At 38.8% G+C, this 15,946-nt stretch overlaps 1 protein-coding gene across 3 annotated transcripts in view; it reads left to right on the top strand.

Annotated features, from left to right (window-relative positions):
- tmeff2a (transmembrane protein with EGF-like and two follistatin-like domains 2a) overlaps window positions 1-15,946 on the top strand; it is a 210,073-nt gene that overhangs the window by 18,380 nt on the left and 175,747 nt on the right. For all 3 annotated transcript variants that reach the window (XM_084724265.1, XM_084724264.1, XM_084724262.1), the window contains exon 2: window positions 7,945-8,054. In XM_084724265.1, coding sequence (XP_084580391.1) covers window positions 7,945-8,054 — 110 coding nt within the window. The remainder of the gene's footprint in view (window positions 1-7,944; window positions 8,055-15,946) is intronic.

Raw genomic sequence — 15,946 nt, 5'->3', positions numbered from 1 at the left:
ACATAGGCAATGCCCCCCCTGTTCCCCCTTTGAGTCCACCAGTGCCAGCCATCCATACCAAAAGTGACTTACATCATTGTAAACCATTCTCAGAAAGTGTCTTTACTGATTCTAGTGTAGACAAAGAGAAAATTTTTATCTATAAATTTTGATTGCACTATTCTTCTTAAGATGACAAAGATGACACTATTGTTACCGAATCCCTCTTAAATTATTGTTTACAAGTCATACATGTATTCTTCTTGCTTACGGGCGCCTAGAGATGTCCAAGCTGCACATCTGTTTCTTGGTAAAAAAAAAAAAGACAGATTAAAGGCACAAGGATCCCTATTCTCTCTTTTTCCTGTCATTTACAAAACAACTGCTTTTTTTATTTTTCCATAGTCAGCTGTCCAGGAGGCCTTGAATAAAATGCTAAAATATCAAATATCAAATTAGTAGCTTGGAGCGATTTCACTAACAATCCTTTCCCATCTTACAAAGAGTCCACCAGCTGGCACAAAAGGATCTGATATTTTCCAGTCATTTGTATACACCTAGCCAGTAGTTTGATTGTGATCTGCCTCTCTCCTCTGAGTATTTTCAACATGTCACTTGCCTGCATGTGTGCCAATTTTTTTGTGACTTTCCAGATTGCTTTGTATGGCCCTCTTGGGGCTAAGGGCTTTGTTCCATCCATGCACTCCAAGTGTCGAGACTTCTCATGTCACTGCTCTTGGCTGGATGATTGCATATTTGCACAGAGAGAGAGCTTGCACTTTATGGTCATTCAGGAGCCTGGCAAATAGCAGGTTCGTTTTAGCATCGGGCTTCTCTTCCACGGGGTATTATTACCTGATAGGTTGTTCCATGCCAAGGAGGGCTTTTTGATGTGGAAAGGGGCATTGGTTATTACAGTAAGGTTAGAGAAGGTGCTGAGTCTAAGTGTCCATTATAATAAGACATCTGTGAATAGAAAATTGCATTGTAAAATGTGGACGGTAAAGAATTTAAAGCTGAGGACATCAAGATAAAATTTGCCTGTTTAAGTTTCTGCCGGGTCAAAAGACAAGCTTTGCATGGAGTTCGTTTTGAATTTCATTAGACTTTTTTTTTTTTTTGAGGTACAGCTCTTGTGGATTTTGTATCAATGGCAGCTGGAAGATCTCTGGAGACTGAAAATATAAAGGTGAATTCAAAGAGCTCTTTTCCAATGAATTGGAAGTTATTATCACTCAGCAGTCTTCACTATCAAAAGAGCTATTTTTGTCCAAAAAAAGAACAAAAAAATCTGACTGGACCTGCAACTATTGAATTCTCTTTTTTCCTTTGTGACTTTTCTTTTTTGGGATTTGCAATCCATCTAGCCTCAGGTGACTCAAGACAAGCCAGTGGCAAAATTTAGAAAAAATGGTGCCAAGCCATAGACACAGGCTATAATGCACATTTTAGCTGATGAATTATTAAACTGTTTTTATTATTATTATTATTATTACTATTCAGTGTAGAGGCAACACATTTTTACAACTGCAGAATGCAAGGATCACTTTGGGTCAACAAGAATGATAAATGACAAACTGTTATTCGTATTAATATATATGTTTGTAGCTCCCTGTGGCTCTGGAGCCACAGTTTTATGCCACCACATCTTCAGTGTCATATGTTCAGGTTGTCAGTTATTGTCAATCTTTAAGAGTGTCTTGAGGGATTATCTTCAAATTTAGCACAAATGTCCACTTGGACTCGAACCATAGACTGTATATATAGAAATGGACAACATCAGAGCTCCTTAAAAGTGATCTTGACCACCCCCTGCTGGCTGACTGCAGTACAGGTCATAAGTCATAACTGTACCCGAAGATGGTTTCTGTCATTATAGGTAGTTCCTTATCACTGTGATGGTGATCATTTATTGTGATCAGATTGGTTTTAATGATCTATTTGATTATATAAAAACAGAGTCTCACAGCATGATTGACAGCTGACCTCTGCTTGAGAGTGAGTCAGCCAGCTGTGTGGGCGGGACCTCAAAAATGCGGCTCCAGCACTTGACATGATCAGCGTAAGATGGCAGCACTTGTATCCGGGATATTTTGGATTCAGTTTTGTACATTGGGAGGAAGTGGAGATGTGTCGTCTTTCATTAATTTATGTGGTTGGGTTAGATTTGGTGATCAAAGGTCAAGGTCAGTGTGACCGCTCGTTCATGATATCTCAGAAACACGTGGGAGGAAGGGAGTTTCTTGAACATCCACTCAGACTTAGCCTGGCTCACTGAGTGTACACTGTGGGTATATGGACGCTTGTTTTATCTTGCATCAGGGCGTCCTCTATCAGCATTTTCAAACAGCAACCTCAGAGATAGCAACCTACACACTGAAAATGGCAAATTAGCACCAGGGTTACCAGCGGTATGAACATAAACAAGCTAGCAGCTGTTCCCTTTTCTTTTGAAGTGATTTTGACATTTTAAGGCCAGGGCTCACCTCCCGATGGTCTAGAGAAATGCAAACAAACCAGAGCTCTTCTTTCCCTGTGCTCTGAGAATTATGTGTTCTTCCTGATGGGCTGAGGTCCACCTAGAACCATTTGCTTCTGAAGAACCCATTTTTGAAGAAAGAGTTTGTCAGGAGTTCTTTGTAAAAGTAAAGGTTCCATTGAGAACCCTTTTCATTCACTCTTTAGAGGAAAGAGTTCCTTAAGGAATGTTGAAATCTTCAAAGAACTCTTTGTCCTGTGATATAAAAGGTGTCTTGGTAGAACTCCCTGGGTGGGTTCTAAATAAAATCATTTTAATATAAAAGGATGCTTGGTAGAACACCCTGGTTGGGTTCTAGATAAAATCTTTTTAATATAAAAGGGTTCTTGGTAGAACACCCTGAGTGGGTTCTTGATAAAGCCCTTGGAAGATAGAACCTCCTAACAGGGGTTCTGGATGAAACCATTGCACCATAGAAGGGTTCTCTCATAGGGGGTTCTGGGTGGAACCTTTCAGTATAATCCTGTCTGCTGTGCTCTATGATTGAAGTGAAACCTTTATGAAAGACGAATGAACCAAAAAGGCTTCTCCTATGGGGACAAGTCAAAGAACCATATATGGTTCTAGGTACTTTTATTTCTAAGGGCCCTGTCTTTCACCAGCGCAGCCATCAGTCCTCTGGTAACACCTCCTCTGTAAATATAGTCTCTTAGTGAAGACAGCATGTTTCTCATTTGAAATTATTTACTGGAATCACACATGTCAAACTGATAACTTCCATTTTGCAAAAAAAACCTTCCTTTAAAGTCTTCACTACAGACACTATATGAGTCTGGACAGACATGGATTTAAATTATACCCTGATTGTTTGGCGGGGGCATAAAACCACAATGTGGTAATTCTAGCTGATTGTGTTTTTGCTGCTGCAGACTGTATTGTATACATTAAAACCTTGGCCAAGTACAGCTGAGACGTACAGCGGAGCCACACACTGGGGTGGTGGCTAGTAAAGAGTGCAACAGTGTAAGAAGACATGCTGCTGAAGTGTCCTTGGGCCTGACAGTGATATCTTACCCGCTCCAGGAGGGCTGTTAGCAAGCCGAACTTGACATTTGCGCTCCCTTTAGAGGACGGCATGCCAAAAGAGAATATCTGCATGAGATCAGTTAAGCACTCAATTAGAAGCTTTTTTTTTCCTCCACACTGCAGTTGGCTGCTTAAATAAGGTTAATTAAAATAACCCAAAATTTAATCCTGTTACTTTTAAGATGTTTGTATCTGTCTCACCATCTGGAGGAGCAGGTGCATTTTTCTCAGGTGCTTCAGTTGACAATATGTGCCACTGATAAAAGAACAAACACATCAAACTATGCAGGGTTTAATGTTCACAACATGCTCAGAGTATATTCACTTGATTTGAGCCACATAGGTAACATACACGCATAGCTTTCTACTTAAGGCAATTTTCTATAAGGCGGCAAAGCATGAACTGAAACAAATAGAGGAATAAACCCCACATTGTTCATCTTTGAACATTAAAGATGAGTATCTTTGATGTTCATCTTCAGATTCAGATTCCAGTTTTACCACGCCTCTGGGCTCCAGGCTCTTCTGGAACTACAGTATTTGTCTTATTTAATGCTTCATTAAACACTTTATAAATGTTTAAAACTACCGAGCCCCAAAAACTGGTGCAAAGCCACAATTTAAGCAGAACTTTATCTTCCTTCCCTTAATTACCCTAACCAGTTGGCACAATAACAACTGTTATATAAGGTGTTGCAACTATATCGAGTCATCTTATCAGTCTCCACAGTTGTCTGTTCTCCTGCTGCAGTGGCCTTCTTTCGCTGTTTGCAAGCGTGGTTGGAAAGCAGCTGTGTCGATCCTTTCAGAAAGAGATTTTAATGATGTATTTGCTATTTATGCTCAGATCAAATAACTGGCAACTTCATGCTTTGGAAGAAACGTGCATCCGTAGTGACAGTTCCTCTAATCTGTGCCAGTTTCAGACATGTAGCTACAGTTAATCAGTGTGTTGTTTTTTTTGTCCTGCATGTGCACTTGGGCCTAAAGCGAGGATTAGACCTTGAATATGAATATTTTGACGATGCTGGGATATTAGACTATATCGTCTTAGAGTCTGGATGTTGTTAAATCATGATATGGTATAAGTGTTGTCTTTTCCTGGTTTTAAAGGAGAAATCTGTGACATATTTCCTGGAATAAAGTTCAAATTAATGCCGAATGTTTGCTGAATGAGTAAGCATGTGTTTATGAGTCATAAGAAATCATTAATAAACTTTCAGACGAAGTAGATGCTTAGAACAGTTAAATTGAGCAAAATGTTAATGGAGTCTTGCAGGCAGTGAGAGAGTGTACTTTTAGAGCAGTGGGCTTTTGTTTTCAGGATAACAGGCTTAACTTTACACTGACAAACAACTGACAGGTATAAACAGCTGATCAACTTACAGCGGAGGACTCGTCCTCACTTTTTGTTGTCAATTTACGATGTTGCACGCATCCTGCGCTCCTGCAGAGCTCCTGCAGTCAGCCTGGACAGGGGGAAACAACTCACTTCAACCATGAATCATGCATTAAATACCTAAAGAGAGAAGACTGACTGAGCAGGTTTTGCAGGGTGTGAGGAGTCCTTTAAAATTTTCAGACCTTCCTGCTGACTGTGGATGTGGTACATATCAGACATGGTGGGGAGTACACAGGCAATTATTTTTGACGCTGTGTGCACAACTCTGTTCATCAGATATTTCTTGTTGCTGAGAAGGCGAGCACACTTTCTATTACAGCTTTGTAGAACTGTAACATTGCAAACTTTGACACTGAATTTCTAAAGCTGTCTCAAAAAGAAAAGTCTTTGGTGAGCTTTCTTCAGGATGATGGTGACGATGGAGCGGGTAGTTGTGTAGAGGAGTTTGAAATGATTCTGTCTCTTGCTCACTGTGCTTGTTAGCAACCAGGGTTCGGGGGGTTACTTTAAAAATGTATTCTGATATGGTTACTAATTACCTGTTAAAAAATATAGTCAGAAAATAGTGAAAAATGTTGATAAAAGCTCAACATGACGTCCTCAAATGTCTTGTTTTGTCCACACCACAAAAATATTCAGTTTACTGTCAGAGAGGACTAAAGAAAATACTCACATTGAAGAAGCTGAAATTTGGACTACTTTTTAAATTAAAAAAAATCACTCAAAACAATTAATCAATTAATTAACCCTGCCACAAACTTGTCACTTGAAAAATAGATCCAAACATGTGGAACACACAGATGATAACGACTATTTTCATTATCGATTAATCTGTCGACCATTTTCTCCATTAATCAGTTCATTACTTGGTCCATAAAATTTTAGAAAATGGTGAAAAATGTTGATCAGCGTTTCCCAAAGTCCAAGCTGACATTCTCAAATGTCTTGTTTTGTCCACAAGTCAAAAATATTCAGCTTAAACCAGAAAATATTCACTCATTTAAGGAGCTGAAATGGGAGAATTTTGACTTTTTTGTTGTTAAAAAATGACTCAAAACAATGAATCGATTATCAAAATAGATGGAGATTATTTTAATATTTGATTAATAATAGATTAATTTGTTGTTAGGTTTATTAGTTTGTCTAGCTGTTCCTTCCTTTATACAGTCATAGCGCCACCTAGTGGAGACAGGAAGTAACACTGAATTCCTTCCTACGGTGTCCAAAGGCCGTGAAAAGTCAGAGCCTCTTTGACTGGGATGAATCCGGCCACAAGGCCGCGGCTGCCCAACAACACAACTGGCGTTGGGGTGCAACGGCCCATACAATGCTACCTGCACCTTTAATTTTAATCTTACTAATGCTCCCCATTTTTACCAAAAAGCATCACTAATCGACTTGAAAGGCCAACAGTAATATTCACATTTGATTGTAAAAGAAAGTCTGATAACCACATGTCTAATATTTCTTTTTCATCAACACATTAACAAAGATTTTTGTCAAGGATCCTTAAAATGTGACAGCTGTGTGATAATCAAAGATGATGGTAATTTTTACTCAAAATGAAATATTATAAATATGAAATGACAACATAACAACAACAATATGTTAAACTTGGCTTAAGAAAAATGAGGGATTAACTACAAAGCAACACAAAGCAGCCTATCATTTATGAAAGTACTGCAAATTTGTTTTGCATATCCGAAGATTTGTGCAGATACTGATACGTGTGATAAGCTGTGATAATACAAGCATTAGTATATCAGTCAGGCTCTAGCGTCTCTTAAAGATGATGTGGCAGATTTTATAGATGGATAATAATGCATGATTTTTACTCTAAGCTGTCCAGATACCCACAGTAAAGACAAATTGAAAGTCTAAAAAACATCTCAAAACCCAGACCCTTTCATGTTAGAATCAAATCATCGTTTTTTCACTCAGTTTCTTCCTCTCCACAACAACCTAAATCATATGGTTTCATTCCAAAACATCCTCTGCAAAAAGAAGATGCTACTGGAAATGTTTTGCTCCCCATGTGGCCTGTGCAGATATCTTCATTATCATATCATAATGAGTTTAACATTTTCAGCAGGCATTTGAATTTATATCTACAGCAAACTTGGAATAAAACATCACCTTTGCTTCTTTTACCTTGAGATTAATTAGACTGTACTGTAGGGTCGGTCCCAGTGGTATAAATCATAATGCTTTCTGCTTTAACAATAAAATCTCCACCGCCGTCTTAGCTTGAATTTAGACTTATGTACTTTGAAATTCAAAAGCCGAACATGTGCATGGGGTTGCTTTTTGTAAGCAATCAGTTCAGGTAGACTAATAGCCCCGAGCTCAGTCTACAGTATCAGGCCCATGTGACTCTTTGATTTGATTCAGGATGCGTTGTTGGAGTCATTTGAGATCCCTAACAGAGCCTGAATCGGATCATGTCCCAGGTTTGCCTCTGCAGGACAACGCCCCGGGAGTCAGCCTCGTTGTACACAAACAAATATTACAGGAAAAACATGGAGGCTAGGAGAAACATGATGAATGCAGATGCGTCAGTACGGGGTACAAAATGATGTGAATCATATGCTGTGGCCTCTGCAGTAACCCGATGTCACCTCTGTGGAACACCTGTGGGTGATTTTGAAGCGGTGCATTAGACAGCGCTCTCCACCACCATCATCAAAACACCAAATGAAGAAAAAGCTTTTGTTCATTTGTTCATCCCTCCAGTAGAGTCCAGAGACTGGTGTTTTATAAATGTATTTTATCATTTTGGCAGCTAAGGACAAGAATGTGCACCAGTATTGTCTTTTTTTTTTTTTTTTTTTTAAAGAGCACAGTATGCGATCAAAGTGTGCGCCGTGCTGTGGGAGCCGTGACTAATGGTCAACGCTCATTATGAACGACCCTGAACGGCGCTCAGGTCAGAGTTGCTCGAGGGCTGAACAGAGAACCACTTAGTCACTGATGTCTCTTGTTGGCTTTGGTCCTCCAGGTTTTGATGACCGGGACACAGACCTGTTCTTGTGCGACACCAACACATGCAAGTTCGATGGGGAGTGTCTCAGAATTGGGAACATGGTGACATGCATTTGCGACTTCAAGGTAAGACCTGTTTCACCTGTTGCTTTTCCTCTATTTTTAATTTTTTAAATTTTTTGGCTTTTGAGGTGTTTTTGATCTTAATCAACTGTTTGCTAAACCCTTCTCCGAACAGCGATTGCCCAATCGTAGCTTAGCAACCGTTACTAGCTAGTTACATTACAGCAGGCTAGTTAAGCTCTGGATGGTGTGCTCGGAGTTTAAAGGGTGGTTCATTAATGGACTACACTAGTTTTAGGTTACAAGTGTTTAAATAAGAACCGTAGTGGCCTGGTAGCTCAGTTTGTAGAGCATTCACCCCACACACTGAGGCTGTGAGTCCTCTGCATTGGCCATGGGTTCATCACCTGCCAACGTCCCTTTGCTGCATGTCTTTCCCCAATTTCCAGTCATATCTTCAGCCGTTCTATATAAAAGCCCCACAAAAAATACATACATAAAAAAATAAAAAATAAAAAAATGATGAGGATATCCACTAAGAAGCATTTCCACAATGCCTGGAACTCAGGCCTGGATGCTAGTGTAGGCTAACATTAGCCGCATTAGATTTATCTAACACAGTTGTCGGTCCTCCTGTTAAAAACCTTTTCTCCTGCAATGCTGAACAAAATGAAAACATACTGTATAAACACAGTGAGTACAATCAATTCATGAAGCTAATGCTAGCTTGATCAGGTAGCTTTTGTCCACCTCTGTCTGAAATGTGGGAACAATTTTTTTTAGAAATTACTGAGAGGTTCCAAATCTGCCACCCATAACTAAGCACGTCCTCACCAGAAAAAAGTTGCGTGTACAGCTTTTTATGACCCATATTTGCACTTAGGTGGTGAACTCTAGTGGCTGTAGTAATTATGAAAGTCCATGTAGGAAGGAGGTTGAGGTGACTGTCAGCCAGGAGACTGGGGTTTGACTGATTTCCAGTTTTAAGTTACTCATGTCTCGTTACGTATGTGACTTTGGTTACATCAGTTTCATCATGTGACCTATGTAACATACTTATTTTAACCCAAAAAGTGATCTTTTCCCAAACCTAACCAAATCACAATGTTAACCACATGTTTAACGTCATGTGACTTACACCACGTGTCCAGTATGCCTGTCGCTGGTTGTATCTGTGGTTTTGGAAGTCAGTGGCAAATAACCTATTGTGTTGTTTGGGTGTCAGGATGCGTTGCATAAACTGCATATTTCACAGAAAGCTATAGCTATAGCAACAATAACTACTGTAGGACTGAAACGATAATCCGTTTCACACAGTGAAATCAGTATTACCCTTTAAACTTTTAATTATTGTGATAGACATGTTTGACTACCACACTTTTAAGAACTATACTGATAACACTGATAGCCTAGACAATTTTGATCATGATAATTGTGATGATTTTTTTTTATTCTGTTTCATCTATAAACTGCTGAGGCAGTGGAGAAAAAAACAAACTCTTCAGTTTGAAATAAACTTAAAAAAAAGAGGTTTTACTGATCTCTAATCTTTAGTTGAGATAATTTACTTTTCTTCTTTAGATAAACTTGAAATTTTAAGTTTTAGCAACTAAAAATATGGAAAGCTGTGAACCTTATTCATCGTTATTTGTGTGCCTGGAAATTAAATGGGTTTATTTAGTTTCACTTAAGTGAGTTTACTCAGTATCTTTTAAAATACAAATTTTGAGTGGTTTCTAAAACTCACAGATCCAAGTCAATCTAAAGAAGAAAAGATTAGCACTTGGTAAAACTTGTTCAAAACTTAAGAATTTAAGTTGGATTCAAAACTCATAAATCAAAAAATAAACAAACATACAAATAAAAGTATGTTGCCTTGAAACTTAGAATTGTCCAAACATTTTTTTTACAGTGCACCGGCAGTGTAGAGATTAATGACAATTATCATGACAAAAATGATCATGTTATCAGTATTTTCACTTTTTTTGTTTTTACAGTGTGGCGGCTTAGCAAAAGGTCAGTCAAAGGACAACTGAAGTGTTGTAGGTTTCTACAATATTCAACGGTTGTACAAGATTTGGCAAGAATTTCAATCATCTTTCCTGTAGTGCTCACATAGGGTGACTCACAGAACTTAAAAGAGCTTTTGAAGAAAAAAATACTAACTGTAGATCTATAAAACGTCAGGCACAGCTTATGTTAATAAAATATGTTACTGGAAACATATGTTGAGTTGACAGGTAATATACTTCTAGGGGGAAACAGTATTTTAAAGAGTTGTGTATATATATATATATATATAATCAACTGGATCGAAATCCATTGTCTTGATTGGACAATATTAGCCCCGAGGGGAGGTGGTTGAACAGCCTGAGCAGCAGAGTTTATAGCTCCCCGTGAAAACCCCATGTCACCATCCTGGACCACTGTACGCTCTCCGCATTCATAAACAAGACTGCCAGTGATGAGACCAAAGACTGAAAGGCCCTCGTTAATGGCATAAATCTGGGAAATTATGCCGTTCTTGATAATGACTCATACTTAACTTTACGACCAGACCCATAATAAAAAAGGAGCGAACCAGCCAGCTGAGTATTGATTTTGGTGTAACGTTTGCGAGCTCTGCCGACTAATATGCTATGCAGGGCCCCATAGATAAATGAAGCCACTGAGATCAGAAGACGTAGCATGTGTTCTCATCCGTCGCTTTTATCAGCGCGTCATCAGCGCAGGCAGGCACTAGGCAGGCTGACACTCGATTGGTCACCAGCTTTTATCTCAATTTCGTACTTCCCTTGGAGCAAACGTTAACAGAGGCCTGCAGATAAATGACATTACAGCTCCATTCCTCTTCGGGAGATCTCACACTGATACCGCCGTCGCTGTGCATCGAGGCGCTCTCCGTGCTCTCAGAAAAGAGCAGGTCATACCACAATTTCTGGCTTAATACCTCGGGTCTGAGGTCAAACTCAGCTATGCATCTTCTGTTTGCTCGTGCGAACGGGTCCTGGTTGGCTTTATATCATCAGTCAACGTAAACATGACCTTCCCGCCCTCGAAATTGTTGCCATGCCCTGGAATAATCAGTCACTCCCAATCAGTGTCAAATAAAAAGGTCTGAGATTTTTCTCCCTTTGGCAGTCCATTCAGGACTGTCAGAGGACACATGAAAGTTGTATAAATTCTCATCTCAGATTGGTTTTCTTTGTTCTAACAGAATCTATGGCTGGTTGCACACACGATCTCACGCACACACATAAAAAAAAAAAAAAACCTGAGGAAGAGACATGCAAGGGGCTCTGTGAAGAGGAAGTGAGTTCGCTGTGGTGGAATCAATGGACACTATTCATTGCCAAGATGCATTAGATTCGCCTCACACTGACTCTTGAAAGAGCAAAGACTTGCACTCACTAACCGGAGTCAAACTGCTACAAAGCAACATGCGCTCTCGTACCTGAAAATGAGTTGCCTGTGTTTTTTTTTTTGTTGTTTTTTTTTTTTTGTCAGCTAACAACATACCCTGACTAATCACATAACATCTCTTTGTAATTCATCTCGCAGTAGCTGCTGGGAAAAGCTATTGTCGCCGGTTTGGTTTTTGTTAATGTCAGGTCACGGTGCTGATTCCCAAAAGGGTCGTCCATTCTAAAAATATGTTCGCTCGTGGCACTGTGAAACACTTCAACTAAAACTGTCCACCAAAGGGTAAATGGCACATTTCATTGCTTTCTGTAATGGTGCTTTGTAATAGACTCTCAGAGGTTGGGAGTCACTGGAATTGTTTCTCATAACACACAAAGTGTACATGCAGCTGTGATTTTCTGCTGTACAGTATTTTGGTACAGAATGGTATCTTTTTCTGCATAGAAACCTAAATGAATACAGTTTAAATACAAGAATCAGAGAAGTATCCGACTGCCAATGTGACAAGTAGTTTGTTATAAAGAGTAATTCATTTCTTATTATAGGTATTATGATATTCTATTTAAGAACTTGTAATTTCACATTAGGTAAAGTATGTGTGTATAGGTACTGGTCACCATTTAAACACCGTTTAGGCAGCCAGTGATACAAAAAAGGAACACAGATAACAATGTCTTTGCCTGTGTGGGTTGATTATTCGTTAATCTTTTGGTAATGCCTTGAGGCTCCTGTAGGGGGATCGCACTCCTCTCCCTCACTCAGTACAGGGGAGTGAAGGTGAGACCTGCATGTGGATGTCTTTCTCCATCCTTCTCGCTTACTATTCACCTTTAGTTAAGGTAATTACCCTACACCAAGCAATTGAAACTTATTAACATGTTTGTTAGAGTTTCCACTATATTACTGGAGGAAAAATGTTTTTGTACTGTTTTTTGAAGACTTTTTGCCTGGCTTGGACGCTGCAGGAGTCCCCGTGGTCTCGCCATTGTTACATTTAAGCCACATGCTGTTCGTGCTGTTCATGCTGTAATGTTTAAGCTGTAAAAACTTGGTAGTCATTAAACTTTAAAATAAGCTAAAGTGGTTGAAAATGTATTGTAAACGTGTTTCATGATTTAATGTCATGTGTGTGTATTGTATATTTTGTTTGCCTTGTTATGTGACTTAGTACAGACAAGTGAAGGTGAGAGCTGTGCGTGGTTGTCTTCCTTCATCCTTGTCCCTTATTACCAACTTTTTTGTTACGGACAAAGTTTCTAAGACATAGATGATTATTATGAAATTTGGATTTTTAAGTTAGATCAAAATTTGCCAAGTTCATTGCAAAATATTTAACAAACCAGTTGCCATGACCAAGCTGTCCAATAAAATGTCTGCAAGCAACTGTCTTGATATATCAATAGTTTTTTACAGTGATATATTAATGCAGTAATATCTCCATAGTATTCTTGACAGTGTTATGCTAATGTTAGCTTAGATTTTTATATAGTAAGTGAATGTGTGCTGGCCTGTGTGTTTTTGTGGTTTGTCCAGCCAATTCTCACTCTCAAAGCATCAAATAAATCAGCTTGGTCAGTGCCTCTGTGCTTCACAGAATGACCCTGTAGGTACCCCTCCAACTTCCTGGAGGTGACCCTCCTGCATGATGTTTTAATGTGCTGTCAAAGTCATGTGATGCAGTATAAAGAGTGGGAAAGGCAGGAAGTTGAGGTGGATGGACGGGTCAAACAAACACACCCAGGAGACTGCTGTTTGCATCCCATGTGAAACAATGAATTCTTTTTTATTTACATTTTGTACATAAATTAAGTAATGTACATAAACAACATTATGTACATAAGTTTTTATTTAAGTAACTTCCATACATAATATCGCTTATGTAAGTAACTTACATAAGTATGTAAGAAACTAGGGTTGCAATTGATTATTTTCTTGATTAATTAATTAGTTGTTTGGTGTATAAAATGTCAGTTAGATTCTCCCAAAGCCCAAGATGAAGTTCTCAAATGTCTTGTTTTGTCCACAAACCAAAGATATTCAGTTTACTGTCAGAGCAAAGTGAAGAAAACAGAAAATATTCAAATTTAACATGCTGGAATTGGAGATTTTTTACTTTTTTCCTAAAAATATTACTCAGATGGATAGATTGATTATCAAAAAAGTTGGCAATTAATGTAATGAACGATTAATAGTTTAAGATGGATCACTGCGTCTCGTAAGGAACGTTAGTGCCTACATTATGTATGTTAATGCATGTAAGCAAGAATACAAGGATACGAGAGGATGTATTTCTCATACAGCATTGTACAGCTTGATTTTGGTCTCTTCAGTTCCCTTAAGAAATCCAGCCTTTTCTGAGGTTTACAGCTGTTCCTGGGCCTTAAAACAGTAACAGTAATGTCTTTTATTGTCCATATTTCACATGATCATTTATAAACCATGTATTAATTGGAATTATGGACTTTTAAATCTTATGCAAAAAATAATTAAAAACAAAAAACCCACACACCTTCGCAAACATCATTTCAAAACATCTGTAACACCAGTTGCCCATAAAGATACTAATTACAGTTCATTAAAATTTGTTTATACAAGCAAGGGAATTAATATGACAGTTTGCCAACAGTAACTCAAAATGGCCAACAGCAGAAAAATTAAAAGGCATTGCATGAATTTGGAGGGAAAATCATTGGCAAAAGGCACAACAAAGCAATAAATAAACGCACGCAATAAAATGTGTGAAAGCACATTGTTTGAGGGCTGGGAGTTGGACAGCTCTGTGTGTAGTTTGGGGATTTGTGTACACATTAGATGTTACATTGCAGCAGATTGTGAGCGGAATATTTGTAAAAGCTTCCAAGGTTTATGGAGACTCCTGCGGAAGATGTTGCAGATGAATGGGGGACAGGTGTTAACCCAGCAGATGTAAGTAATGTGGTGGGTCATTTATCCCAGGGTTACTTACAGCTCAACGCTGCTGACCGCTGGCCTGGGTCAGAAAGCGCTTCCAGATGGGACGGAGGCAGCGCACGTGTCAATAAACTAAGTACAAGAAAGTTCAGCCAAATTCTTTTTCTGTGGTCGGCACTGATAAACTAATTCCAACTGAGTGGATCTGATACACTGTGGTTGAATAAAGTCTGATGAAGTATGGTCAGAACATGTGGCACCAGAATCATAGCCTGCAGTCTGGTGGCTGACCTCAGGTTTGTCTTGTTTGGAATATTTTGCAGAATAAACAAGACAAACACACGCAATTTTATGTAGTGATTATGTTTCTGCCATTTCAGGGCTTTCACTGGGTCATGGTCATGCTGTTTGTTTATCCAGCCCTGTTTCTGGCCACAGGCCTGTAGGGAGGATGCTTACTGTGGAGGTAGAGGGCACCCAGCTTGTTAAGTTTCAATATTCTTTGGACAGTTTATGATTGTCAAAATGTGTGTTTTTGTACAAAGAATTGTAGAGGGGTCCTCCTGTAGCACAGTTCGTAGAGCATGCGTCCCATGTACTGAGTCTATCAGTCCTCTGTAGCAGCCACCGGTTTGACTGGGCCCCTGTCCCAGTGTCACCTTCAGCTGTGGCTGTCTAATAAAGGCAACCCCCCCCCCCCAAAAGAAACAAAAAGCATCATAATTAGAGTTGCAAAGATTAGTCAATCAATCAAAAGAAAATTAGTTACCAACAGAGCTGCAACAATTAATTGAATACTAAATTAATCACCAGCAATTTTAATAATAGATTAATTGTTTGGGTGTGCAAAAAAAGGTGCAAATTCTGATTTCAGTTTCTTAGATGTGAATTTTTCTGGTTTCTTTACTCCTCTCTGGCTGTAAACTGAATATCTTTGGGTTGTAGACATTTGAGAACACTGTCTTGGGCACTTGGAAACACTAACTGTGACATTTTTTGACATAACAGTAATCGCTTATTTATTTCAGTCATTTTCAAGCAAAAAAAAAAGAAAAGGTATTTTGCTTTTTTTTGTTATTTATCATAGGTGTTATTTATCATAGGACAAGAATAGTCTTTTGGTTTTGAAATGTTGGCTGGACAAAAGAAGCAATAAATGAATGAAAATTATCATCAGATTAATTGATAATGCAGGATCAGTTTAATATTTTGCCTCCGTAGTTGGAATCTGAATAATAAATGCTAAATGCAAGTTGTTAGGTCATACATCTGTGGTGTCTGTAGCTGTCCGTGTACACGTCCATTCGTGAGTATCAGGGTGCATGGGCAATGGTTCATTCATGTGCAGCAGCGGTGAAAGTGAATGTAGATCAGCGGGTATGGTGATGATCATTAAATCGAAAAACAGTCACATCACTGGTGTCAGCTCTGAAACAGCTTTGTCGGTCACAGTTAAACACAGAAGGCTTTACTTCAGGAAAAGTCAGAGTTCAGAGTCACAACACAGATGGAAAACTATTAATGATACAAATGAAAAAATTAAGAAATTGATTTGGTGTTGATTAATTCAGAACAATGCTACTTTAGCAATCACTCTAATGCATCTCACCTCCTAATAAGGT

This window comes from Lutjanus erythropterus, chromosome 8 (genome assembly GCF_056507025.1).
Source record: "Lutjanus erythropterus isolate fLutEry1 chromosome 8, fLutEry1.hap2, whole genome shotgun sequence".
In the NCBI taxonomy this organism is placed as follows: Eukaryota; Metazoa; Chordata; class Actinopteri; order Lutjaniformes; family Lutjanidae; genus Lutjanus; species Lutjanus erythropterus.
This window is presented reverse-complemented; position numbering and strand designations above follow the sequence as displayed.